The sequence below is a fragment of the Pristis pectinata genome, chromosome 19 (assembly GCF_009764475.1).
Source record: "Pristis pectinata isolate sPriPec2 chromosome 19, sPriPec2.1.pri, whole genome shotgun sequence".
NCBI lineage: Eukaryota > Metazoa > Chordata > Chondrichthyes > Rhinopristiformes > Pristidae > Pristis > Pristis pectinata.
In genome coordinates this window covers 43,661,877-43,689,463 of record NC_067423.1, presented here as the reverse complement: position 1 = coordinate 43,689,463, position 27,587 = coordinate 43,661,877, and the positions used below count along the sequence as shown (strand labels likewise).

General features: G+C 49.1%; 2 protein-coding genes across 3 annotated transcripts in view; one reads left to right on the top strand and one right to left on the bottom strand.

Moving 5' to 3' along the window:
• washc4 (WASH complex subunit 4) overlaps positions 1-11,026 on the top strand; it is a 55,294-nt gene extending 44,268 nt beyond the window's left edge. The window contains exons 29-33 of the mRNA XM_052033404.1: positions 983-1,130; positions 3,741-3,837; positions 4,665-4,861; positions 8,992-9,091; positions 10,879-11,026. Of these exons, the coding sequence (XP_051889364.1) occupies positions 983-1,130; positions 3,741-3,837; positions 4,665-4,861; positions 8,992-9,091; positions 10,879-10,943 (607 nt within the window). The 3' untranslated portion in view covers positions 10,944-11,026. The remainder of the gene's footprint in view (positions 1-982; positions 1,131-3,740; positions 3,838-4,664; positions 4,862-8,991; positions 9,092-10,878) is intronic.
• Positions 11,027-14,887: 3,861 nt separating this feature from the next.
• Positions 14,888-27,587, bottom strand: part of appl2 (adaptor protein, phosphotyrosine interaction, PH domain and leucine zipper containing 2) — a 64,508-nt gene continuing 51,808 nt past the window's right edge. The window contains exons 14-20 of one of the 2 annotated variants that reach the window (XM_052033409.1): positions 25,071-25,223; positions 24,930-24,982; positions 23,764-23,938; positions 20,221-20,257; positions 19,832-19,978; positions 16,636-16,683; positions 14,888-15,716 (exon numbers count right to left, since the gene is read on the bottom strand). In XM_052033409.1, coding sequence (XP_051889369.1) covers positions 15,597-15,716; positions 16,636-16,683; positions 19,832-19,978; positions 20,221-20,257; positions 23,764-23,938; positions 24,930-24,982; positions 25,071-25,223 — 733 coding nt within the window. In that variant the 3' untranslated portion in view covers positions 14,888-15,596. The remainder of the gene's footprint in view (positions 15,717-16,635; positions 16,684-19,831; positions 19,979-20,220; positions 20,258-23,763; positions 23,939-24,929; positions 24,983-25,070; positions 25,224-27,587) is intronic. The other variant, XM_052033407.1, reaches the window with a different exon arrangement.

Genomic DNA, 27,587 nt, shown 5'->3' with positions numbered 1-27,587 from the left:
TACAAAGCACTGAATTACCCATCTAGCTTTATCAGCATCACACGTTCCCTTTCTTTGCTGTATTACAGCTGACAGAGTCACACAGCACAGAAACAGGCCCTTCGGCCCAGCTGGTCCATGCTGACCAAGGTGCCCATCCAGCTAGTCCCATTTGCCCTCGAGCTTCCAGGGAAAAGTTCCCCACAGAAGAAAAATTCCACCTTGTACAAAATCCCTTCTTCCTCAAGACAACACCTTTAAGACTATTGATTAGCAAATCAGGTTGTTGACTATGCCAAATAGCGCGCCAGCTCGGACCTGGTAACTTCACTCTCCGAAGGCATTATCCGGACTAGACTGCGGGGAATTCTCCAGTTTCCGGTACACTGCTTCCCCTCTGTCCCTTTTCTCTCTCCTCCTGATCGACCCAGTCCCTCCTACACCCACCTCATCCCCCATCACCCTGTCTCCTTCCCCCCACCCCCCCCCCACCCTCTCCGTCTGCCCACCACCCCCACACCCCTCCCACAGGTTCCCCTCCCCACCTCCCTCCCTTTACTCCAGGCTCCACCTTTCTCTCCTGTCAGATTCCATCATCTTCAGCCCTCCGTCGCTTCCACCTCTCACCTCCCAGCCTCTGTCGCCGTTCCCACTCTCCCCTCCCCCATCTGCCTATCACCCCCCTCACCGGCATCACCTGCCAGCTCTTGCCCCCCCCCCCTTCCCCCACCTCTCTGTACTGAACATCTCCCCTCCATCTTTCAGTCCAAATGAAGGGTCTCGACCTGAAGCATCAACTGTCCAATTCCCTCCACAGATGCTGCCTGACCCGCTGAGATCCTCCAGCGTTTTGTTCGTTCTGGACCATTCCTCCTCCAGCTTGGTTTTCCTGTCCTTCGGCATTTATAGGCCTGAGAAACACAGTTTATTCTGTAATTGCTTCTAATTAAACGTTGCTTTCTGAGGGTTTACATTTTACCGTTGTGTTTGTTTTAAACGCCAGACAGCTGGACTCTGTCCTCACTGATCTCACCAGAAACTCGGCAGAAGGCACGGAATATTTCAAGATGCTGGTGGATGTATTTTCTCCCGAATTTCGTAGCTCTAAGAATATGCACCTGCGTAACTTCTACATCATCGTGCCGCCGTTGGTAAGTGTGCTCGTGGGCCTGTTCTTGTTAGCCGTGTGCGAAGAGGAGGGAGCAGAGGAAGGGATATCAGAAACCCCCACCATGCTGCCCTTCTGCAGTGCACATTGGTAACAACAGAAGAATGAGGGGGGACCTCATAGAAACATTTCGAATGTTAAAAGGCCTGGACAGAGTAGATGTGGCAAAGTTGTTTCCCGTGGTAGGGGAGTCGAGTACAAGAGGACACGACTTCAGGATTGGAGGGCGCCCATTCAGGATTGGAGGCATCGCCCATTGGAGATGCGGAGAAATTTCTTCAGCCAGAGAGCGGCGAATCTGTGGAATTTGTTGCCACGGGCGGCTGTGGAGGCCAGTCAATGGGTGTATTTAAGGCAGAGATTGATAGGTATCTGAGTAGCCAGGGCATCAAAGGTTATGGTGAGAAGGCGGGGGAGTGGGGCTAAATGGGAGAATGGATCAGCTCATGCTAGATGATGAGAGGCATTGATCGTGTGGATAGTCAGAGGCTGTTCCCCAGGGCTGAAATGGTGGCCACAAGAGGACACAGGTTTAAGGTGCTGGGGAGTAGGTATAGGGGAGATGTCAGGATAAGTTTTTGTCTTACTCAGAGTGGTGAGTGTGTGGAATGGGCTGCCGGCAACGGTGGTGGAGGCGGGTACGATAGGGTCTTTTAAGAGACTGTTGGATAGGTACATGGAGCTTAGAAAAATAGAGGGTAAAGCCTGGTAATTTCTAGGGTAGGGACATTGTTCGGCACAGCTTTGTGGGCCAAAGGGCCTGAATTGTGCTGTAAGGTTTTTCTATGTTCTAGAATGGCAGAGCAGACTCCATGGGCCGAATGGCCACCTTCTGCTCCTTTGTCTTACTGTCTTGTGTAGAGTTCAGAAGCATAAATGCAGAGTAAGGAACCGGTTGATGCTGAGCAGCTTCTCCGCAGTTGCAGCACACTGGAGGTTGTTAAACCAAGGTGATGCAGTGCCGCCACTGAGAACCACGTGTGTTCACAGCACCAAGCGCTTGTCAGTTACAGGCGACCCCGCATTACGGGGGTTGTGTTCCTAGAAAGTGGGCCGTATCGCGATTTTTCATAATGCAAGAAACGCAAGTTAGAGGAAAAGAAAATTGTTTTCCAACACAGACTCAGTGAGAGCGAATTGTGTTCCCTGTCTCAAATTGTTGGGTAGTGATTTGTGAGTTCTGTAAGGGGGAGTTTGTGTAACGCGGACTGCCACAATGCGGAGGTCGCCTGTATGCTGATGTGGACACGCACGATCTTTCCGTTTTGTTGCTCGTTTACGGGATGTGGGGTCACTGGCCATCTTGTCCATGCCCTTTTCAAGGTGGTGGTGAGTCGCCTTTCAGGACACAAGCAAGAGTGGAACAGTCAGCACCCTCCAGCCCATTCCACTGTTCAGTGAGACCAAGGCTTCACCCCTTTCCTGCTCTCTCCCCGTGCCCCGAGTGCTTTCAGTGCATGGCCCTCTCTGCCTTCAATACATTCAGTGACCCTGCCTCCACGGCGCTCTGGGTATTGAATTCCAAGGAATTACAACCCTCGGAGACAAATTCCTCCTCATCTCTAGTGAGCGTACTTCGACAGCGCTGTTGGGGAAGGACAGTGGAGACCTGCTGATGCATTTCCAAGTTAATCAGGTGACTTAGAATAAAAACAGGTGCAGAGACTGCAGGCTTGGAGATGCTGTTGAGATGGCTGAGGCACATCACTGCAGTGCATGCACTGTAGCCAAGGTGCCCTGGTGTTGGAATGAGTGTTTGGGGTTGTGTACAGTGGGGGGGGGGGGGTGTCAATCAGCCAGACACTGAGGGGAAGGTGCACCTCTAACAGAGGTGTTGCATCCCAGATGTCCCTGCAGGAGCTCCTCGAGCTGATTGTACCCCGTCGTAAACATTCACTCCCTCCGGCACCGGCGCGCAGCGTGCAAAATGCACTGCACTTCTCCCCGAGAGCATTCCCAAACCCAGAACCTCTATTGACGAGGAGGATGAGCAGCAGATCCACATGGACACCACCAAGAGCCGTTTCACTCCAAGTCCCGGGCTTGGAAATGTATCTCTAGTCCTCCGTCATCACTGGGCCTGAACCCTGGAACTCTCTGTGGCACTGTGTTCACCAGTGGCTCAACTACATCTGCTGCAGGGTGCTTGGGGTGGTCGGGAGATGCCGTCCCTCCCACCGGTGTCCCGATCCCATCGGAATGTGGAACCGCTCCGGTGTGAGCAGCAGGTTTCCTTCCTGAGGGGTGAACCAGTGGGTGCTGTAGGGCAGTCTGCTGGTGTCGTGGCTACTGTTGCTAGACCTGCAGGCTTTTTAAATACAGCTTATATTGTTAATTGAATTTAAATTCACCACCTTTTGAACTGCTGTCTCTGAATTACATTAGTCCTGTAACTTGAGGACAATGCCAATGTTAAAGTGCAGAGAAGAATTTCCTAAAAGTGTGTGTAGCAACGAGTTTAATACAGTGACCTTCCTAAATCTTCCAGACAATTGAAAATGCAAGCCATTGTAGAGAATAGATGGAGTCTAGCAGTCATTAATGTCATTTCTCACTCTGCACATTATTGATGAGTGTGCCTGGTTCTTTCCAGACATTGAATTTTGTTGACCACTCAATAAGCTGTAAGGAGAAGTTGAACAAGAAGAATAAATCTGGAGCTGCTTTTACCGATGATGGGTTTGCAATGGGTTGGTGAAGTATACCCACTTGACTTGTCTATGTTTGAATTAAGCTGATTTACCTTTGACGTGTTCTTGGTACCCCCTGCACTAAAGACCGGAAGATTGTCAGTGATTAACAAAAAGAAGCAGCGATTTAGCGTTCAGGAGCTGAAGGCATTCGATTGCCTGAGATGTGATTGCAGATAGTTTCCTGTCCTAGAAATGCAGCACTTTCTAAATAAGATGCCGCTTAGACGTTATTGAAAACTGCCCAGATATTCACGGTGCTGCTAGAGTGATGCAAATGGCAGTTAGTACTTCTACCTGGGTGGTCACTGGAGGTTGGAATGGGGCTTGTCTGGCACTGGAGCTGTCCTTTGTGTCAGAATAAGCCAAAGGTGTCACCGGTAGTTTTTACTGAACCTGCATCGTGAGCAAAGTCTCTTTTAAAGGCCACATGGAGTGAGCCACCTCACAGCTTCTCCCGGTTGTTGGAACTGGTTATCCTTCCCTAAGCCTACCTCATTCCCCAGCTCCCACCCCCCAAAACAACCCGTTATGCCAAACAGGAACTCTCAGATACAGTGGGGGGGGGGGGGGGGGGGGGGGGGTGGATGTCGTTTGAATATTACAGACGTCCCACACATTGGAGAGGGGCTCCGTCTGCTTTGTCGCTCTGGCTGGGCTGCATCTCCGTCGGTTTCCCAAGGCGAGCTCTTAGAGGATGAGCGGACTCCCCTGTCCCTTCGCCGCTGGATTCACAGTGCGGATCGCACGCGGTGTCCGGGCCAGTGAAATCTCTCGTCGGTCTGATTTACTGTCTGTGGTCACTAACGGTTCTTCATCCGTTATAGGTGTTGCCTACATTCTAAAACTGCTGGATCAGTACCAGGAGTTTGACTCATTACACTGGTTCCAGTCCGTGAGAGAGAAATACGTGAAGGAAAAGAACGCAGTTGTCAAACAGCAGAATGTCCAGTCAACTAATCAGGATGAGAAGCTGATGCAAACAATGAACCTAACGCAGAAGCGGTTGGACATCTATTTACAGGTAGTGTACCTAAAGTAAATGGTATGAATGTACTCGGTGATCTTCCGTTACCCCAGGGTCGCTGACCACCTGCGTGTTCCAGTGTGGCCCCCCCCCAGCTCCGTCTCCTTGAAACACATCCCGAATCCCAGACCTAATCCTGACTCCCTGCACGGCACATGGGAAAGTGATCGCGCAATGTCCCAGTGCGGAAGCCGCCAAACTATCAATGGGATACAGGGTGTCTGTGGATACAGGATACAGTGGCACTTTGGACTCAAATATTGTTTTAAAAATTCAACATTACTTTTACATTCAAAATAAATTTGAGAAGAAAGTGAAACTCCCTAAAATGATAAACCCTCCTTGCCCTCTCCTGGGAGTCAGCCGAGGTCGCTGTGCTTACAGGTGTACCCTGGCACCTTCCAGTCTGGGAGCCTTTGGGAGCTGGTGCTGCCGTGTTGGACTTCAGGAGGAGTGCAGTGGCTGGTGCTGGTGTTGTGACCCGGACTTCTGTGGTGGGGGACATGGGTTAGTCCCAGCATTAGTGCCTGTGTGGGGCTGCAGGTTTGACTGGCCCACACATGGGAATTTGTAGTTTTAAATTAAGATATTGGGAAGCTTGCCTGAGAAGAAAAAAAAATCATTTGAATCTGCTTGCTGAACAAATAACTTGCCAACAAATCTGGATGTTTAACAACCCACAAGTGTCAGATTTGGCATAAAGGGGAAAGGTAAAAGGTTAAGGTTAAATGGTCCATCACTGCTTTTGAAGGTTCTAGGGCACTTGCATGGAATGTTTTAAAAAGTGTTATATTTATTGAATGTGTTAGAAAGCTAGACTCTCTCACCAGACTTAAGGACAGCTTCTACCCCACTGTGATAAGACTATTGAACGGTTCCCTTATACAATGAGATGGACTCTGACCTCACGATCTACCTTGTGACCTTGCACCCTATTGCACTGCACTTTCTCTGTAGCTGTGACACTTTACTCTGTACTGTTATTGTTTTTACCTGTACTACATCAATGCATTCTGTACTAACTTAATGTAACTGCACTGTGTAATGAATTGACCTGTACGATCGGTATGCAAGACAAGTTTTTCACTGTACCTTGGTACAAGTGACAATAATAAACCAACACCAATAAATGTAGAATGCAAAGCCAGTCTGTTAGTTGGGAACAGAAGGTTGTGAGCGATCCTCACTCTACCAGTGATCCATCTGGTTGGGCAGCTGAACCTACAGAACCATAGAACACTACAGCACAGAAAACAGGCCATTCGGCCCTTCTAGTCTGTGCCGAAACGTTATTCCACTCGTCCCATTTACCTGCACCCAGTCCATAACCCTCCAGACCTCTCCCGTCCATGTATCTATCCAATTTATTCTTAAAGCTCGAGTGAGCCCACATTTACTACATCAGATGGCAGCCCGTTCCACACTCCCACCACTCTCTAAGTGAAGAAGTTCCCCCTAATGTTCCCCCTAAACCTTTCCCCTTTCACCCTAAAGCCATGTCCTTTCGTACTTATCTCTCCTAATCTGGGTGGAAAGAGCCTATTCGCATTAACTCTGTCTATACCCCTCATAATTTTGTAAACCTCTATCAAATCTCCCCTCATTCTTCTGCGCTCCAAAGAATAAAGTCCTAACCTGTTCAATCTTTCCCTGTAACTCAACTCCTGAAGACCCGGCAACATTCTAGTAAATCTCCTCTACACTCTTTCAATCTTACCAAATAGTTAGGTGACCAGAACTGCACACAATACTCCAAATTTGGCCTCACCAATGACTTATACAACCTCACCATAACATCCCAACTCCTATACTCAGTACTTTTATTTCTGAATGTCAAGATGCCAAATGCCTTCTTTACAACCCTGTCTACCCGTGACGCCACTTTCAGGGAATTATGTATCTGAACTCCCAGATCCCTTTGTTCCTCCGCACTCCTCAGTGCCCGACCATTTACTGTGTATGTCCTACCTTGATTTGTCCTTCCAAAATGCAACACCTCACACTTGTCTGCATTAAATTCCATCTGTCATTTTCTGGCTCATTTTCCAGTTTGTCCAGATCCCTCTGCAAGCTTTGAAAGCCTTCCTCGCTGTCCACAACACCTCCAATCTTAGTGTCATCAGCAAACTTGCTGATCCAATTTACCACATTATCATCTAGATCATTGATATAGATAACAAACAACAATGGTCCCAGCACAGATCCCTGAGGCACACCACTAGTCACAGGCCTCCAGTCTGAGAAACAATCATCCACCACCACTCTCTGTCTTCTCCCACACAGCCAATTTCAAATCCAGTTTACAACCTCTCCATGGATACCTCGTGTCTGAACCTTCTGAACTAACCTCTCATGTGGGACCTTGTTAAAGGCCTTACAAAAGTCCATGTAGACAACACCCACAGCCTTTCCATCATCTACTTTCTTGGTAACCTCCTCGAAAAACTCTACAAGATTTGTTAAACACGATCTACCACACACAAAGCCATGCTGACTATCCTTAATCAGCCCTTGGTTGTCCAAATACTTGTATATCCGATCTCTCAGAACACCTTCCAATAATTTACCCACTACTGATGTCAGGCTCACTGGCCTGTAATTACCTGGTTTACTTTTAGATCCTTTTTTTAAGCAACGGAACCACATGAGCTACCCTCCAGTCCTCCAGCACTGCACCTGTGGCTAAGGACATTTTAAATATATCTGCCAAGGCCCCTGCAATTTCTACACGAGTCTCCCTCGATGTCCGAGGAAAATATCTTATCTGGCCCGGGGGATTTATCTACCTTTATTCACTGTAAGGCAGCAAGCACCTCCTCCTCTTTAATCTCCATATGTTCCATGACACTACTGCTTGATTCCCTTCCTTCCATATACACTATGCCAGTTTCCTGAGTAAATACTGATGCAAAAAATCTCCCCCATCTCCCGAGGCTATAGACGACCACTCTGATCTTCTAAGGGACCAATTTTGTCGCTTACTAACCTTTTATTCTTGTAGAAACCCTTCGGATTTACCTTCACATTATCTGCCAAAGCAACCTCATGTCTCCTTTTTGCCTTCCTGATTTCATCTTTAGTATTTTCTTACTTTTTCCATACTCTTCAAGTACCTTATTTGTTCCTAGTTGCCTATACCTGCTATACACCTCTCTCTTTTTCTTAAGCAGATCGCTGATATCCCTTGAAAACCAAGGTTCCTTATGTTTGTTAACTTTGCCTTTAATCCTGGCAGGAACATGCAAACTCTGCACTCTCAAAATTTCGCCTTCGAAGGCCTTCCACTTACTGAGCACATCCTTGCCAGAGAACAACTTATCCCAGTCCACTCTTCCTAGATCCTTTCTCATTTTCACAAAATTGGCCTTTCTCCAATTTAGAACCTCAACTCGAGGTCCAGACCTATCCTTATCCATAATTAACTTGAAACTAATTGCATTATGGTCACTGGACCCAAAATGCTCACCTACACATACTTCTGTCACCTGACCTGCCTGGTTCCCTAATAGGAGACCAAGTATTGCATTCTCTCTCATTGGTACCTCTATATATTGATTTAGATTTAGGAACGAATCCTCTAACCTCATCCATAGGGCACCACCTCCCACTGCACACGGAAATGTTCTAATTAACCGTTGTCGCTGGATCGGACCTTTTGTCTCTGACTCAGACAAGATTGCGACTGACTGAGCCAACTCAGCTATATCAGAACAGGAAGGAGTGCGAGAGAGTTATAGAGCTAACTGCAGTTGAAAGAAAACCTGTTCTTGGATCCAACGTTGTGTAGTTGGAAGTAAAACGGATGTGAAATACGAGCAGAAACTTCTCGGTACACTCAGCAGCCTGTGTGGACAGAGGAACGGAGCTGATGTTCCAGGTCGAAGACCTGTTGTCATTCTGTGCAGGTGCCCCCAGCTCTGACAGAGGATCTTTAACCTCTCTCCACAGGGGCTGCCTGACCTGCTGGGCATTTCCAGCATCTTCTGTCTTTGTTGCCATTGTGAAGTTGTTGAATTTCTGTAGCGGGAGAGCAGTGACCTTGTCAGTTACAGGCGGGGTAAGTGTTGCTTTTGGCCAAGAGTGCTTCATTCCTCGCTGACGTTGATTCCACCGGTTTGTGTCTCCAGGAGTTCGAGCTGCTGTACTTTTCACTGAGCAGTGCTAGGATTTTCTTCCGAGGGGATCAGACGGCAGCTGAAGAAAGTCAGGAGCAGAAGGAGAAGGACGGCAAGTAGAAATATTAACGTCCGGTCACCCACCGGGGACCTCCGGCTATTGGACTGGGTTAACATGCCTGATACGCCTGCAGTGTGGCGCAGTGACACACTGTCGGTGATAGCTGGGCCGTCGCAGTATCAGCGATGAGGAACCCGGTGATGTTTTCACATCTCTAAATCAGAAATCTGAACTGCAGTACACAGGGGCCCCGGGTTATGGACGACCTGACTTTGTGCTAGTTCTCCCATCCATTGTTAAAGTGCTTTTCACAGTAATAATGCTGTTTCTTGGTGTTCCTCAATGACTGGATGCAGAATATATTCCACTCGTTTAGTTATGGGTAATATTAGGGCAATTAGTCAAGGAAATGAAAGAATTACAGTAAGTGTATGTGGAGGGTGATGTGTGGGTTACTGAAGAAAACAGACGCTTCTGACGTGGACAAATCCACTTACAGACAGTTCTTGGGAGTGGAACCCATGCATAACCCGGGGACTGCCTGTGTTTGGATAAATGCTGCAAAAATCCTCAGTAACTCCAGAGATGTGGCTCATTATTCCCGTTCACACAAGTAACTTCCCAGCACAAGCCGCTGTTGTGTTCTTGGTGTCTCCTCTCTCTCTCTCCCTCTCTCTCCCCCCTTCTCTCCCCCCCCTCTCTCTCTGCCCCCCTCTGTCTCTCCCCCCCCCCCCCCCCCCCCCCCCCCCTCACGAGCCGCTGTTGTGTTCTCGGTGTCTCCTCTCCTCCCCCCCCCCCCCCCCCCCCCCCCTCGCTGAGCTCGGTGCAAGGTGAGCCGCTGTCCCCATTTAGTCACACTCCCTCTCACTTCCCTCGCACCTGTTTTCTCTCTCATCCCCATTAACTCCCCACCAATTCCCAACCCAACCACCTACACCCTTGGGCCAGTCAACGGCAGCCAATTAACCCACCAACCCGCATGTCGTCAGGGGGTGGGGGGAACCGGAGCACCCGGAGGAAACCCACGCAGTCACAGAGCGAACGTGCAAACTCCACACAGACAGCGCCCAAGGTTCGGTCTCCAGAGCTGAGACCGCAACTGTACAAGCCACCCAATGTGTCATTTCTCAGCCACAGACTCTCCCGTGATGACACCTTGCGCAGGCAACACCCAATTCCACCCGTCCACCCCTCTCCTGAATTGTCAGTACTGAATGAGTAGATCCCCGCTGCCAATCCTGTTTCCTCGCCACCAACTCCATCTCTTCTGTCAGGCTGGAGACTGAACCAGGTTGTATACTGGACCAGAGTTTCTGACCACCACCACGCCCCCCCCCCTCCCACCAATCCAGAACATCCGACATCTCTGCCCAGCCCGTTTCCTGAACCCCTTTCCTACTCCTTTCTTATCACCAGACTTGACAGCCCCATTGTACTCCTGGCCCCTTCAAGCTAACTCCGGCTCATGATCACCGTCCCTCCAATTGTAGCTCAGCACTGAATGTAATCTGGTGGCTGTGCCTTCAGCTGCTCAGTGTCCAGCTAGAATCCTACCCCGGGACGTGTTGCCTTTGAGGAGCTCTTTCTTTTCCAGCTTTGGACAGCTGCCCCAATATCTGTGTGGCTCTGTGAACTGTCCTAGGGATGGAGGTTCACACGGACGAACCTCTGTGCTTGGGGAAGTGGAGACCTGTCATTTCCAGAGTTATGACTATTAGTGATGAGACAGATGTGGTGCAGCACACTTGGCTATTGGAAAAAATTGGTGCACTGTGTTATAATTTTGGATAGCAATCATTTACAAATCCTCATCAGAATTTGTCATTTGCTTTCTTCAGATGAAACCGCCAAATCGGGCAACGATAACCTGAATGATTTGCCGTCAGAATCCAGCACAAAGTGAAGCGGGCGCCGTGTTCGAAGCGAACCTACTCTCACCTCGCTGTACTTCCCACCTGCACCTTCCTGTGTTCCCCTCACCCCTTTGTGCCTCACACTGTGTTTATTTTGGCTGCTGACACTTCCATGTGGTTTGTTTGTTGTCCTTGAAGCTTTGCCTGGGTTATTGGCGGCCCTGTAACTTGGTCAGAGTTTGCCTCTGGTCACTAGTGTCCGACTGTCTCATTTCCCTGGTGTAAAGGGTGGGGAAGAGTAACCAGCAGTTACTGTGTTTCACTCACAGAAGCCACCATTCATCTCGCATCTACTTCCCGATTGGATTCTCTTTTGCCAGGTGCAGTCTGTGTGATCACGCTTGATCCTGGTCTTGTGAATTGAACCGAGTGCCACTGTGTTCATGTAGTGAGATAGAGCGGTGGTCACCATTGCTTTGACCGGCAAGGATTATGGATGTGGTTTAGTAGAACTGTACCTTACAGAATGATGGGTGCTGAGACTGTAAGTGGAGCATACAGTTTAGTTAAAGACTTGTTATTCTGTCAGTGTTTGGTCCGGTTTGGGAACTCTCCAGTCAGCACGGTTAGGGGGGGCTGTGTGCTATCACACGGCCACTGTTTTGTTCCAAGCCTTGTGTTAATTTACAATTCCAGATTGGACTTCAGCCTTGGCACTGGATCATGTCGCTTCACTCGTGCATTCTGCTGCCCCACTTTGACATAGAAGTGAAATCCTTCCCACAGGGACCGAATTTTACAGAACAATACCCAAAATACAAAGTGGAACAAAATTAACTCCTGCTCAAAGGAGTTCTCATTTAAGTAGCTCCTAAATATTTGGCCCTTGTCTCCTCTTGTGTCACACGAAGTATCTGAAGAAGCCTGCTGACCGCAGCTTTTTCATTGTGTGTGGCCTGTTCTAGAACGGGGCTCTGATGCTTGTCAGCCAGGCAGCACCAAGTTTGCAATACTCAGAAATGTTGGACCAAGCAGTCTGATCGGTTTCAAACAGGTTTCACTTATTTCAAAATAAAGCATTAAATGTGCAGCTGTACCTTTACCCTTGTGAATGTTTCAGTGCACACAACGTTGTGTCCCTCGGCACGTGCCTTATACAGGTGGAAGCTCTTTAGCCTGCTACCCTTGGGACCTGACTGGTGCTGGACCACAGAAACTGCCCCCGATTGTCTTCCTCTGTGCAGGAGAACTGTAAGTACAGGACACTCTGTGGGTAATGCGAGGGTCCTGTTCCCCTGAACCGTCAGTAACCCAAAGGTCAGAAACAGTCAGCTGAGGTCACACAAGTTGCACTGGTGGGCGAATTAGGTAGAACAGATCTTGGTTGATTTTAGATCTTAATTGGATAGAAGAGTTAGAATGGATTAGTTAGTACAGATCTGTACTAGATTCAAAATGTTCCGGACCACGGGAGTTCCGGACCATAGGATGCCAGACTAGAGTTCCAACCTGTTGGTGTACGGTACAGAAATGGGCCCTTCACTGCGCGGAGCCCATGCTGACCGTCAGGCACCCTTCACATTTAATCCCATTTTATTCTCCCCACATTCTCATCAACCCCACCCCCTACACACCCAGGGGCAATTTACAGCGGCCGATTTAACCTACCAATCAGTACACCTGCGGGTGGTGGGAGGAAACCCACAGGGTCATGGGGAAAACGTGCAAACTCCACACAGACAGCACCGGAGGTGAGGATTGAACCTGGGCTGTTGGAGCTGTGAGGCAGTGGCTCTGTTAGCTGCAGCCGGGCACGGCTGTGGTCCAGGGAGTGACTGAGGAGAACGGCTATTCTCTGGAGTGCTTCATTTTTCTTTAAAGACCTTGACAGGAAAGATGCTGAGGGAGCTTGACCGGTTCTTCAGAGCAGAATTAAGGGATAAGGCACTGGGGTGTCTTGACTCAACCCACTGTGAATCATTTAAACTCTGGACCCGTTGGCCTGTGAGTACTCACTGCATGAACACAGTGGGCAGAACGACCCTGTGACAGCGGATTGCTCGATTCCAGAGTACCATGGTGGTGGGGGAATGTTGGCAGCGCTGGCCTCAATGGTGGAGCAGTGGGGTGAAGGGCTGAGGCGTGTGTGCGATGCATTATGTTTGTGCTTCGGATCGGATGTTAACTGTCCTTCAACTTGACATCCTAAGTAAACATGTTCTGGTGGTCTGACAATGTGTCACGGGTTACATGTTGTTCTGATTTATTTTATTAGACCCCCTGATTGGATAACAATTAGGAAACATACTGTCATACATCTAACAATGTTAGTAATAATTTCCATGCCACTGTTTAGTTGCCAGACTGTATTTAATGTTTATTATCCACAAAAAGCAAAACAACCAGAATGTCAAACTACTTTGCATTGTTACAGAGATTACATTAGAAGAAATTTGAGGGTTCCCTGGGTAGCTTTTATCAAAATAAAACCTCACAACTTGGTAACCCCTCAGTGTCAGTTGTTTACAATTCGATGTCACGTCTGAATGTAGTTCCACTGTTCATCACAGACCCGGCACAGGGGCAGACCCACAGCCTGCTCCCACCTTCCACCCGTGGGTCTGTCTCGGCTCTTCAGGTGGGGAGACTTTCTGCCTCCTGGGTTCGGGGGTGAAATCATCCTTCGTCTCCCAAGTGATGGGAGTAAATGTCCCCGGGGTGCCACCTTTTCACTGAGGCAATCCTTCCCGTTTCCTCTTCTGAGTGTCCACGGTTTTGTGCACCTCGCTTACCCCTCATCCCTGGCTCCAAAGGGAACAGAGTTTAACTGGAAAATCAGAGCTTAAATTGATAAAAATTTAATTTGAACAATGTTGAGTTTTAGTGGCAGTTGGAGTTAAGTTCCCACAGTGTGTCTGGTTGTTCTCCTGGGGGTGTAAACCAGTTTGAATGAACAAGACACCCAGTGAAAACCATTAAGGTTATTTTTTAATCCATTTTGGGGATGTTGCAGGCAAGGCCGGCATTTACTGCTCATCCCTGGATGGTGGTGGTGAGCTGCCCTGGTCGGCTGCAGTCATGGTGCTGCTGCTCCTACAGTGCTGGGAGGGACTGCCAGGATTTAGAGCCAGCAGCAATAACAATGATATTTCTGAGTCAGGACGGTATGCAGCCTGGAGGGAACCTGCAGGTGGTGGTATCCACTCACCTGCTGCCCCTGTGGCAGTTACTGTCACTTGGAAGAAAAGTCAATTCTTGAAAACTGGTCCTCAAATCACATCCTAAACATAGCAGTTCTGGCACTGTAGCACTCCCTGTGATGTGTTGAAAGCCAGGCCTGAGCACATGCTTGTCTCTGAAGTGTTGAAACGGGTGCAGAGTGCATGCATGGGTGTTGGTTATCTTCTTGTTCCATTAAAGCAGCTCACTGTGTAAATGTATACAAGCAATCCACTCCTTTCCTGTTATGTTTGGAAGGAATGAAGCAAAGAACAGTGTAAAGAAAGTGCTGCTGTTGCCTTGTACTGCAGGGAGTGAATGCTGGTGTGTGTTCCCAGAGGGAGGAGGCAGGGAGACATCAGGACTCACGTACCACACCACTACCTTCCAGCGGTCAATCTAACACATTCGCATCTGCCTGCTTATCGATTACCTGCCTTAAAAATATTCAGAAAGCCTGCTCCCACCTCCCATTTAAACTAACCAAAAACTACCAATAGTCAAAAAAAAATTACCTCATCTGTCATAAATTGACAACCCTTTTTCTGTTTGGCCTTGTCTAGCTCCTCCCACAGCAGAGGTGTCTCCACGTCCACCTTGGCAAGAGCCTCAGGATTTTAACTCACCCTTACCGACAGAAGCCCAACCTTTCCTTCCAATGTTGCCTGTTGGAGAAACCGTTCTTTCAACTGTTTCTAGCACATTAAAGAGACCAGCAATGTACAGTATTCCAGATCCAGTCTCACCAAGGTCCCATATAACTCTCTCCCACCCACCCCCACCCCCCTTATCTTTGTTACCCTTTGTACGACCGAAATCTCGCTAACCTGTTAGCACGCAAGTGGTTAAATGTGGGAATGCAGATGTGAAAGATCACTTTCCACACATGGAAGGACTTGTCAATGTTTAACAACCAGGGAGACATCTAACAAAAGATACTTGTGTCACACCAGCTCAGTATTCCAGCTTCATCATCAACTGCTATCCTGCGAAAACCCTCCATATACACGCACACTATGGTGAAATACTTAGCTAAATATCTCAGATACTTTTGGGATAACTTAGTTAATTTATCTACTGCAAGTTTGAAATGTTTGCAGTACATGTAGCCACACTGCAATGTGAATAAGTAGAAAGCACGTTGGGAATGTCTGAGGTTTTGAAAGAGATCATAAATACAAATCTTTCTTCTACGTTTACTATAAAATGCTGGGATTCCTCAAAGCTTTGTCACCTGCCTGGTGTAAGACTGCTTTAAAAATATTACTGAGAGTTCCTGAATGAAGCCTTTTTGCTTGTAAGTTTGATTGTGTAAATTAGCCCTAATTTACCCCGAATTACAAGTACAATGATAAACACTGGTTCTTTCTCTCCCAGTGAAAGGAAAGTTTGCCCATAGCTTCACCAGTGTGCAGTTCGAGGGAAGTGAGAGCGGAGGAGGAAAGATGCCGTTAGCGAGTGAGATGCTGCGGTGCTGAACATGTCTAGGCCTCCGATTCCAAACAAGCGTCACTTCCGTCTTTGTCCGTCTGACCGAGCAGAAGGAATCTCCCATCAGCACTGAGTTCTGTTGACTTCATGAGTGCAGCCAAAGCTTCTGGATCCTAAAACAGAATTGTTTCTGTATTAAAGAACTGAATGCCATTCGGTCCTATTGAGGGGGGGGGGGGGGGGGGGGCTAGCAGCTGTGCAGAGGTACTGTCTTGGTGTGAAGGAGGGGGTTCAACTCTGATCTGATGAGACAGGAGCAGGGATGTTTCCTGCTGATGGTCTTCCCCTTCCATCCTGAACCCATCCCTCTCTAACCTCCAAATCAATATTGCAATGCTCTCCCCCCCCACCCTGAAGATTCGGCACCCTGCAACGCTGAGTGACCAGTCCTGCCCAGTGCCATGTTGTGGCTTGGGATCCCACAGCAGTGCCCGACGCTGGATATACATTCAAATGGTTAAACCAAGATCAGTGAACAGGTAAAGCATTTAAATTAATTCATTTGGAGTCACAAGGCACAGAAACAGGCCCTTCAGCTCATCATGTCCATGCCGACCAGCATACCCATCCACACAAAGCCCATTTCCCAGCACTTGGTCCGATGATTCTAAAGTGTTTTAATCCCTAAAACTGGAAATGACATGAACATGCCTCTGTTTGTCTCCATTGAAACTAATGGAGTCATTGAACAAGCAGGTGTAACTGGGCAGATCTGCCAGTAGCACTGGGAAACTGCAGCAGGACCCCTCATCGCAGGACGGGCCACCACTGGACAGAGTCCAGCACGGGACGGCAGTTAACAGATTGCTGATCAGTACCTTGGAGTTCAGCACCTGTTCCCAAGGGAACCCAGAATTTCCTGACATGCACCAAAACTTGTGGCTGTCTGGGAAACAATATTTATCCGCCAACTGAAGCCTACCTGGCCTTGGTGTAATAGTTTGTGAAGTAAAACTCATTCGTACTTCAATGTATTTATACATATGGAATGCTTGGTAACATTGCAATATTAAGGATGAGTTTAACACTCACCTTTTCTGCCTGAGTAATTCTCCTTCCGAGATCGATAACAGAACATATCTGCCGGATAACAGACAGATAACCCAATTACCATGGAGAAAGACATGAAGGTTTCAGAAATAGGGAAAGTTAAATGGGGATAGTCCACATTACAGGAGAGAAGGTATTGGAAGTCTTAAAACATCTGAAGGTAGATAAATCTCTGGGTATCTCCAAGAACACTGCGGGAACCTAGAGAAGAAATCGTAGGAGCCCTGGCTGAGGTATCTGCATCACCGCCCGCCACAGGTGAAGTGCCAGAGGCTAATGTCGTGCCTTTATTTAAGAAGGCATGCTCAAAGCATAGGACACTCAAAGCGGCTGCACAGTTTGACTCTGTGGTTAAGAAGGCATATGGTGTATTCTCCTTCAATCAGGGAATTGAATTTAGGAGCCGAGAGGTATTGTTGCAGCTATATAGGACCCTGGTCAGACCCCACTTGGAGTACGGTGCTCAGTTCTGGTCGCCTCACTACAGGAAGGATGTGGAAGCCATAGAGAGGGTGCAGAGGAGATTTACAAGGATGCTGCCTGGGATGCGGAGCATGCCTTATGAAAGCAGGTTGAGGGAACTCGGCCTTTTCTCCTTGGAGAGACGGAGGATGAGGGGGGACCTTATAGAGGTGCATAAGATGATGAGAGGTATTGATAGGGTAGATAGAGGCTTTTCCCCAGGGCTGAATTGGTGGCCACAAGAGGACACAGGTTTAAGGTGCTGGGGAGTAGATATAGAGGAGATGTCAGGGGTCAGTTTTTTACTCAGGGAGTGGTGAGTGTGTGAAATCAGCTGCCGGCAATGGTGGTGGAGGCGGATACGATAGGGTCTTTCAAGAGTCTGTTAGATAGGTACATGGAGCTGAGTAAAATAGAGGGCTATGGGTAAGCCTAGTAATTTCTAAGGTAGGGACATGTTTGGCACAGCTTTGTGGGCTGAAGGGCCTGAATTGTGCTGTAGGTTTTCTATGTTCTGTTCTAAGGGCTGCAAAAAAAAATCTGGGGACTATAGACCAGCAAGTCTCACACCTGTGGGAGGTAAGTTACTGGAGGGGATTCTGAGGGATAAGATATACAAGCATTTGGAAAGACATGGGTTGATTAGGGGTAGTCAGCATGGCTTTGTGTGTGGAAGATCATGTCTTACAAACATAATTGAGTTTTTTGAAGAAGTAACCAAGAAGGTCAATGCGGGCAGGGCGATAGACGTGGTCTATAATGGACTTCAGTGAGGCCTTTGATAAGGTTCCACATAGGGGGCTGCTCTGGGAGGTTAGATCGCATGGGATCCCGGGAGAGCTGGTTAATTGGATACACAATTGGCTTGATGGCAGGAGGCAGAGGACGATGGTGGAAGGTTGTTTCTCGGACTGGAGGCCCGTGACTAGTGGTGTTCCCCAGGGCCCGGTGCTGGGCCCATTGTTGTTTGCCATCTATGTCAACGATTTGGACGAGAACGTACAGGGCAGGGTCAGTAAGTTTGCAGGTGACACTAAATAGGTGGTGTCATTGACAGTGAGGATGGTTATCGGGGTTTACAGAGGGATCTTGATCAGCTGGGGAAGTGGGCCGAGGAACGGCAAATGGAGTTTAATTCGGATAAGGTGTTGCATTTTGGGATGTCAAATCCAGGTCGGACTTTCACAGTGAATGGCAGGGCCCTGGGGAGTGTTATACAACAGAGGGACCTTGGAGTACAGGTACATGGTTCCCTGAAAGTGGAGTCACAGGTAGACAGGGTGGTGAAGAACGCTATTGGCACGCTGGCCTTCATTGAGTATAAAAGTTGGGATGTCATGGTGCAGTTGTACAGGACGCTGGTGAGGCCGCACTTGGAGTACTGTGTTCAGTTTTGGTCGCCCTGCTATAGGAAAGATGTTATTAAACTGGAAAGATCTACAAGGACTTTGCCAGGACTTGAGGGACCAAATTATAGGGAGAGGTTGGACAGGTTGGGACTTTTTTCATTGGTGCGTAGGAGACTGAGAGGTGATCTTATAGAGGTGTATAAAATCGTGAGGGGCAGAGATAGGGTGAATGCACTCAGTCTTTTTCCCAGGGTTGGGGAATCAAGAACTGGAGGGCACAGGTTTAAGGTGAGACGGGAGAGATTTAATAGGAACTTGAGGGGCAACTTTTTGTTTTACACACAAAGGGTGGTGTGTATGTGGAACGAGTTGCTGAGGAAGTGGGTGAGGCAGGTACATGAACAACGTTTAAAAGGTACTTGGACATGTACGTGGACAGGAAAGGTTCAGAAGGTTATGGGCCAAATGGGACTGGCTTGGATGGGGCATCTTGGTCAGCATGGACCAGTTGGGCTGAAGGGCCTTGTTTCTGTGCTGTATGACCATGACTCTAGTGCTCAGATCACCTCAGACATACACACACATCATAAAGCTGGCCAGCATGATTGTGAAGGGTTTTAACTAATTCCCAAGATTAATGTGATGAATGGATGTCCACAGCTGGGACATCATGGTGTCTTGTCTCCTTATCCACACCCTACTCTCACTGCCTTTGCGACCGTAACAGAGACAGGGGTAGAGAATGTGTGCAGACAGACGTGGTTCAATGTGTAACACAGCCTCCAGTCAGCCCAAGTGGTGCTGGCTCCTGTGACTACACAGTGAACGCACTGGTACAGCCAGGGAAATGAGAAACGTTGCCTGTGACTGTCAGTGATCTGCAGTGCCACACAGTGAGGTCCTGCTGAAACTGTCCCGGCCTGTGGTGGGATTCCACCTGCAGTGCCGTGGAGATGGGGTCTCGCTGCCGAGAGCAGGACACACTGGTCTTGGAGTCAGTGCAGCACAGAGTCCTGGGGTGAGGGGGTCAGGTCTTTGGGGAGATGCAGAGGAGGCTGAGTCCATGGTCACCAGAGCTTAGGTGATCCCACTGAGGCCACGGGGATTGTCAGGATTCATGGGTTCAGGACATGGAGCTGGGATGAGGGGGAACGTCATCACACGTGGGACTGTAGAACTGGGAATTCTCACTGGGATACGGATACTCACTCACTGGATACTTTCAAGTCTGAAGTCGGTAGACTTTAGGCAGGAAGGGAATCAGAGGGCATTGGGGGGAGAAATCGGGTGGGAAAGGCACAGAGTCAGCCCTGACAACTGGGGCAGCGTGGTTAGACGCACTCCTCGGGGGTCAGCAGCTGAGTTACCTCATTTCCATCGTCATTTGTTTCAAAGATGCAGCAGCTGAGCGATGCCTTGATCTCCGAGCCCGAGTCAGGAGTCCGTGCCACAAAGCCAATTAACCTCTTGTTATCCTGATGAGTAGCACACAGGGGCACCTCACTGAGGGGGATCTGGAAAACAGATGCCATAATACAAACGTCACACACCCCGCTGGGAATGGAACCTTGTACCATCCAACCCAGGGTACATCATTGTTTTGTACTTGCATTGAAAAGGTTAGGGTTCAAATCCCATGATTTGAAGACAATACAAGAGGCGTTGTGAACCATTTTGAACTGGAGACAGAGCAGGAGCATACAAAACCAGGTGAAACAATGATCACAGAAGATAAAACAACAGAATTGTTACTCACACTTATCTTGGTATTCTGAGTGTGTGGATCAACGAACCTGTAATCAAACAGAATAATTAATCTACTTACAGTAAATTGTGCTTGACGATCATTACACTGTTTTCCTCTGTTCTCAATTAAAACTTTTTCTATAAAATTTTTGCGTGGACCGTTCCCGCAGAACGCTCCACGCAAAAAGATGCATTTCACTGTGTGCTTCGATGTGCGTGTGACTAATAGAGGTATCTTAAAATTAGCATTCAAGTCTGCACAAAACACCAAGTTTCACTTGCTTTCGACTACACATTGTTCATCAGATGACAAATTTGAGAAAAAAAAAATCAAGATCAAATGAGAAGTGTTCAATCCAGCATGTGTTGTCCACAAGTTCTTTCAAATAAACATGTCAACATTTATCAGAGAAAGTTGTGAGTAAACGCCTCATCTAGCAGGGTGTGAACGAACAAATCCGAGAGTCATTTCTGCAGAGCACGAGCCTCCACAGGCATGGACTCCACAAACATCCACACAAAAGTACAATTCCCTTTTTAATGTACGTGTTCGTCCGAGATTAAGTTCATCCACCGCATTCCCTCCAGTGTTATTTGAAGGCCTCAGCACTCAGTCAGGGCAGAGGGTGGAACAGCCACTGTCTGATAGTAACACACATCATGCCTGTGTGAAGCAGAGGGTTTCGAGAGATCCACCAATCTCTTCAGAAGACTGCAGATGGAGTCACGGGTCGGCCTGTTCAAGGTGAAAGAGAAGCTGGACGTGGAGAGCAAGTCATTCACCGTTTCGCTGAAGACATCAACCATCTCACAAGCCGGCCTCGAGCTGGACCACGGAAGATGGAAGCAAGGACTGTTCCCTTGCCTTGGATTCCTTTACACACATAGATGCACAAACAGTCCTCTGACTGACTTTGTCACAAGGTTTCTGTGAAACAAGTGTCCACAGCGACAGCTCTGAGCCATGGGAGGCCACTCAGTAAATGTTCTCTGCAAGTGACATGAGGAACTTGCACAGACACTGAACAGCAGAGCATCAGAGTAAAACCGCACTGGCTCCCCGCACCGAAGCATGGCAGCTCTTCAAGCTCCTTTGAAGGGGAATGCAGTGATGGCTGAACAACTGGCAATAAAAGGGTTAACATGTGCGCTCCTTGGTGTGCCGACCCCGGAGAACATTTCAAGAATAAGTAAACAGCAAAAGTCCCACAAAAGGAGACCATTTCAGCACACATCGGTCCACCTCTCACCTATTCTATGTTTCTCCAGGAATTCCTGACATTTGAATGATTGAGATAAAATGCTTTAAATCACTGCACGCCCTGCTGTTGTAGGACGGCAGTCTGCCCCTGGGTCACACTGTAGACCCCTGCTGTTGTAGGACGGCAGTCTGCCCCTGGGTCACACTGTAGACCCCTGCTGTTGTAGGACGGCAGTCTGCCCCTGGGTCACACTGTAGACCCCTGCTGTTGTAGGACGGCAGTCTGCCCCTGGGTCACACTGTAGACCCCTGCTGTTGTAGGACGGCAGTCTGCCCCTGGGTCACACTGTAGACCCCTGCTGTTGTAGGACGGCAGTCTGCCCCTGGGTCACACTGTAGACCCCTGCTGTTGTAGGACGGCAGTCTGCCCCTGGGTCACACTGTAGACCCCTGCTGTTGTAGGACGGCAGTCTGCCCCTGGGTGACACTGTACACCCCTGATGTTGTAGGACCACAGTCTGTCCCTGGGTCACACTGTACACCCCTGCTGTTGTAGGACCACAATTTGTCCCTGGGTGACACTGTACACCCCTGCTGTTGTAGCACCACAGTCTGTCCCTGGGTCACACTGTACACCCCTGCTGTTGTAGGACCACAGTCTATCCCTGGGGCACACTGTACACGCCTGCTGTTGTAGCACCACAGTCTGTCCCTGGGTGACACTGTACACGCCCTGCTGTTGTAGGACCACAGTCTGTCACTGGGTCACACTGTACACACCTGCTGTTGTAGGACCACAGTCTGTCCCTGGGTGACGCTGTACACCCCTGCTGTTGTAGGACCACAGTCTGTCCCTGGGTGACGCTGTACACCCCTGCTGTTGTAGGACCACAGTCTGTCCCTGGGTGACGCTGTACACCCCTGCTGTTGTAGGACCAAAGTCTGTCACTGGGTGACACTATACACTCCTGCTGTTGTAGGACCACAGTCTGTCCCTGGGTCACACTGTACACCCCCGCTGTTGTAGGACCACAGTCTGTCCCTGGATGGTGACACTGTACACCCCTGATGTTGTAGGACCACAGTCTGTCCCTCGGTGGTGACACATTACATCGGGATACGGTACCAGTAGGGACGGGTCTGTCACTGTCTCATACCGGGGTACAGTATTGGTGGGGACGGGTGTGTCACTCTGTAACACTGGGGTACGGTACCAGTGGGGACGGGTCTGTTGTTTTACATCGGGGTAGCCTATTGGTGGGGTCCGATCCGATCCGCCGTCTGTCTCTCTCTACCCCCGCCCGCCCCCCACCCTCGCGATAAGACCTGTTGTCTGTCTCGCTCTGCCCCCGCCCGCCCGCCCCCCACCCCTGCGATAAGACCCACTGTCTGTCTCTCTCTACCCCCGCCCGCCCCCCACCTCCGCTGTAAGACCCGCCATCTGTCTCTCTCTACCCCCGCCCGCCCCCCCACCGCCGCGATAAGACCCACCGTCTGTCTCTCTCTACCCCCGCCCGCCCCCCACCCCGCGATAAGACCCACCGTCTGTCTCTCTCTCCCCCCGCCCACCCCCCACCCCCGCGATAAGACCCGCTGTCTGTCTCTCTCTACCCCCGCCTGCCCCCCACCCCCGCGATAAGACCCGCCGTCTGTCTCTACCCTGAGATAAACCCTCTGATTATCCCGGGTTTAAGGGGTTCATCTGTAATGTGACCCACAATCCCCCAACCATCCTACTGGATACTGCCACCACATCGAGCAGTGTTAACCGACCGGTGTTGGGGGGGTCTGTAGTCTGTGGTGTTTGCCCTCAAACGACTACATATTCAGAGTAACTGAAATTGCAAACAACTATGTAACTGGGGCCTTGGCTGTTTGGTCCTGTTAAACCAACACTGACTGCAAGGTGTTAAATCCAGTAGATACCTCCGGGGTATATTTTGACAGGATTAGCTTTGAAGGGGCCTTGATGGCTAGCAGAGATCGGTTGGGCCAAAGGGCCTGTCTCGGTGCTGTGTGACTGTATGACTTTGGTCGTGTACTGAACAGGGCACCAGCCGCAAGATGGGTAATGGGAAATAATCCGTTCATAACGTCCCTGTCGCAGTCTCCAGCTGATACTCCTGGACAATTCATGTGTTGCTGATAGCTTAAGTACTAAAAATTAAAACTAGTTTTATTTTAAACTTCATCTTTGAGAGCAAAAGTGAATCCAAAAATTATTATACTTTGCACACAATGCATGTCTGTATCATACAGCTAAAATAAAATAAAGGTTAGCAAATGTTCTACTCTGGTTCCTGGGCAGGGAGAGAGTACGCAATTAAAAGCTGAATGCCACACCGTACTTGCCTCAGCTTCCTGGAGCTGACCACCATTTGAAATTCGGTCATACGGAAGACATTGTGGATTGCCCTTGCAGCCAAAACCTGCCTCATCGTTTCATAGATCACTTCATTGTCCTGGTCAGTTCTCGTTTCTATGGAGCCCAAAAATCTCACGGTAAACACTCGGCGCAGAAGCTGATCTGTGAAGAAAGTGTATAGGTTGCTTTTAAGCTCCATAATCCTGTTCCCGTGTACCTGGGGATCTTCACACAATGAATGGATTAAAAGGAGAAAATGCTGGGAATACTCAGCAGATCCGGCAGAGAGAACTGTTTCAGACCTGTGACCTTCATCAGTTCTAACCCAACACCAAGGACCTGAGAATGTTAACTATATTTTGCTCTCTGGATCATATTTCTTGCATATTTTGCTTTTCTTTTGGATTTCAAGCATCTGCAGTGGAGTAAATTCTGATGGTTCAGTCAGGCTTACCAGGTAATGTCTCCCGATACTTCTGGGAGTCATTGGGACCCCGGGTTCCCACACTCCCACCAGACTCACTGGGACCCCGGTTCCCACACTCCCCACAGACTCACTGGGACCCCGGTTCCCACACTCCCCACAGACTCACTGGGACCCCTGTTCCCACACTCCCCACAGACTCACTGGGACCCCGGTTCCCACACTCCCCACAGACTCGCTGGGACCCCGGTTCCCACTCTCCCCTGAGACACCTAGAGCATGTTGCCACCTTCAGGGCAGGCCCCCTGAAGGACTACTCTGTACCCAGGACTCTACTGTACCAGGAAGAGTTTTTTATTTAAGGCTCATCTTGCTCACGTCTTTTTAACCGGAAACAGAAAATGCAGGCAGTAATCAGCAGGTCAGGGAGTGTCTGTGGACAGGGACAGATCCATCACCTCGGGTCAAAGACCTGTTGTTTCACGTCTGCCCAGGGACTAGCCGTCAGAGAGTCGTTTGAGCTGTGCTTGCAGTAGATGGGGAAATGTGAATGGGCCTGGTTTTCCTGCCTTCCACTTGTTACACCTCAGAAAGAATGTGTGGGAGGTGACTACAGACACAGATGTGGCAGGCACAGAGCTCTCTAATTATCAACGTTCATCTTCCCCCTTTAGTACAGTTATTTCCTGTGGCAATTACCAATAACCATTCATCTAAGATGTTGCTTACCCTCTGAAGTAGTATCTGTGTCAGGGTCTGATTCTCCAAATGGGTTTGTGCGTCTGAAAGATAGTTAACCAGTTAAATTACACCGACACATTTCCTTCGATTAAGAAGCTCTCTGACTTGTCTCTCGCCGCTTTCACGCACCTGCCAACAGACTGATTCTGGTCGCCCTCTTCGCTTGCTGGACACAGGTCAAACTGAATCGGCGTTCCAGGAACGATGAGCGGGTCTGCTGATTCCGGGAGGTCCGTCAAAACCTTCTCACTGCTGGCGGCTTCTGCACCTCCGCTCTCAGCCCTGCAATCCACATAAAACAGTGGACTAGCGCACAACAGCAATCCCTTCTGCACGGCAAGTTACAATCCCAGAGACCCTTCCTGTCCTTGAAACAACCAACCTCTCAACCACATGAAGCAAAGGGTGTGGGAGGCAGCAGGTGAAATATAGGGGAGGATCACAGGGACACTGGCAGGAACCTGGCCTTAGTATTTAGGTGTTCCATGCATTGAATGTGATGACAAGTTCTGCTTGCATTTTCACAAGATCACAAGACAAGGGAGCAGAAGTAGGCCATTCGGCCCGTCGAGTCTGCTCCGCCATTTCACCGTGAGCTAAACTATTCTCCCATCTAGCCCCAATTCCTAGCTTTTTCCCCATATCCCTTGATACCCTGACTAATGAGATACCTATCAACCTCCTCCTTAAACACCCCCAATGATCAGGCCTCCACAGTTGTACATGCCAATGAATTCCATAAATCCACAACCCTCTGGCTTAAGAAATTTCTCATTTCCATTCTAAATGGGTACCCTCTAATTCTAAGACTGTGCCCTCTTGTCCTGGACTCACCCACCAAGGGAAACAACTTAGCCACATTGTTACGTGCACAACCATACCCCTCCCACACAACACCCATCCTGCTCTCACCAGCATTCCTTGTTCACCAGGGCCAACCTTGCCCCCACCACCCCAACCACTACCCTCTCCCCCCAACAACCTGCCCCCCACCCCTACCCCCAGGCAAGAGCCCAGTTTATTACGCTTGCTATCTGGTCACCCAGTAAGAGACAAGGAAGAACGAACAGACAAAATAGATGTGCTTAGACGGTCGGACACAGCTGTACCCAGTGCAGGAACTGGAGAGGAGATATGCTCCACTGAGGCCACTTATAGCTCGACATCTGTGCAGATTCTGTCCAGTAAGAACTGCAGGTGTATGGTGAGTGGTATCATTTCATATTCCTCGTATCGAGCCTGGTTTAAAGGTTTAAACGACTATGATTTCAGCTCTTCAAACTATGCTCCCCATGAACATGATTCTAGAATTAATTCACCAGCTCTTGAATACAAGAATATACTGACAGCACCAACTGTTATCTGTATACAGTGTTAAAATAATGAGGTGACCCAGGGGAGCCTGACAGAGGAGCTGGCCACAACAAGTTGCTCAAAGAGGAATGTCTTAAAGGCAGGAAAGTGAAGTGACTTAGGGAAGGAAGTCCAGTTTGGAGCTTTGAAAGATGAAGCGGTGGTTACCAATGGTAGAGGAATTAAATCTGGGGTTGAACGGGAGGTTAGAAGTGGAAAAGCTGTCTCATAGAGTGGAGTCCAGAGACAAACTGGGGGGAGACCATGGCAAGAACTTGTAGACAAGGGTGAATATTTCAGAATCAAGGTCGTTGCATTGTTCGCAAGCAGGAGGCTCGTGGGAGGACAGGTCCTGGGGAACGTCAGATGGGCAGCAGACGTCTCACACTTACCGAGAGCGGAAGGGGACAGAGTTTTGACAGGACTGATGAAACTGGCTTTGGTCTTCCCAATGTTTAGCCGGAGAAAACTTCTGTTCATCCAGGACTAAACATCGGGCAAGCAATCAAACATTCCAGAGGCAAGGAAAGGTCAGGGGAAGCAAATGAGCCTTAGTGGGGGTGGGCTGAAGATCAGTGGGCAGGGGTGACGGGGGTGGGCTGAAGATCAGTGGGCGGGGGTGGGCTGAAGATCAGTGGGCGGGGGTGGGCTGAAGATCAGTGGAGAGGGGTGACAGGGTGGGCTGAATTGAATTTAGGAGCCGAGGGGTATCGTTGCAGCTATATAGGTCCCTGGTCAGACCCCACTTGGAGTACTGTGCTCAGTTCTGGTCGCCTCACTACAGGAAGGATGTGGAAGCCATAGAGAGGGTGCAGAGGAGATTTACAAGGATGCTGCCTGGGAGGCGGAGCATGCCTTATGAAAGCAGGTTGAGGGAACTCGGCCTTTTCTCCTTGGAGCGACGGAGGGTGAGGGGGGACCTGATAGAGGTGTATAAGATGATGAGAGGCATTGATCGTGTGGATAGTCAGAGGCTTTTCCCCAGGGCTGAAATGGTTGCCACAACAGGACACAGGTTTAAGGTGCTGGGGAGTAGGTATAGAGGAGATGTCAGGGGTAAGTTTTTTACTCAGAGAGTGGTGAGTGTGTGGAATGGGCTGCCGGCAACGGTGGTGGAGGCGGATACGATAGGGTCTTTCAAGAGACTGGATAGGTACATGGAGCTGACTGAAATAGAGGGCTATGGGTAAGCCTAAGGTAGGGACATGTCCGGCACAGCTTTGTGGGCTGAAGGTCCTGAATTGTGCTGTAGGTTTTCTATGTTGTATGTTCTATTAGTGGAGAGGGGTGACG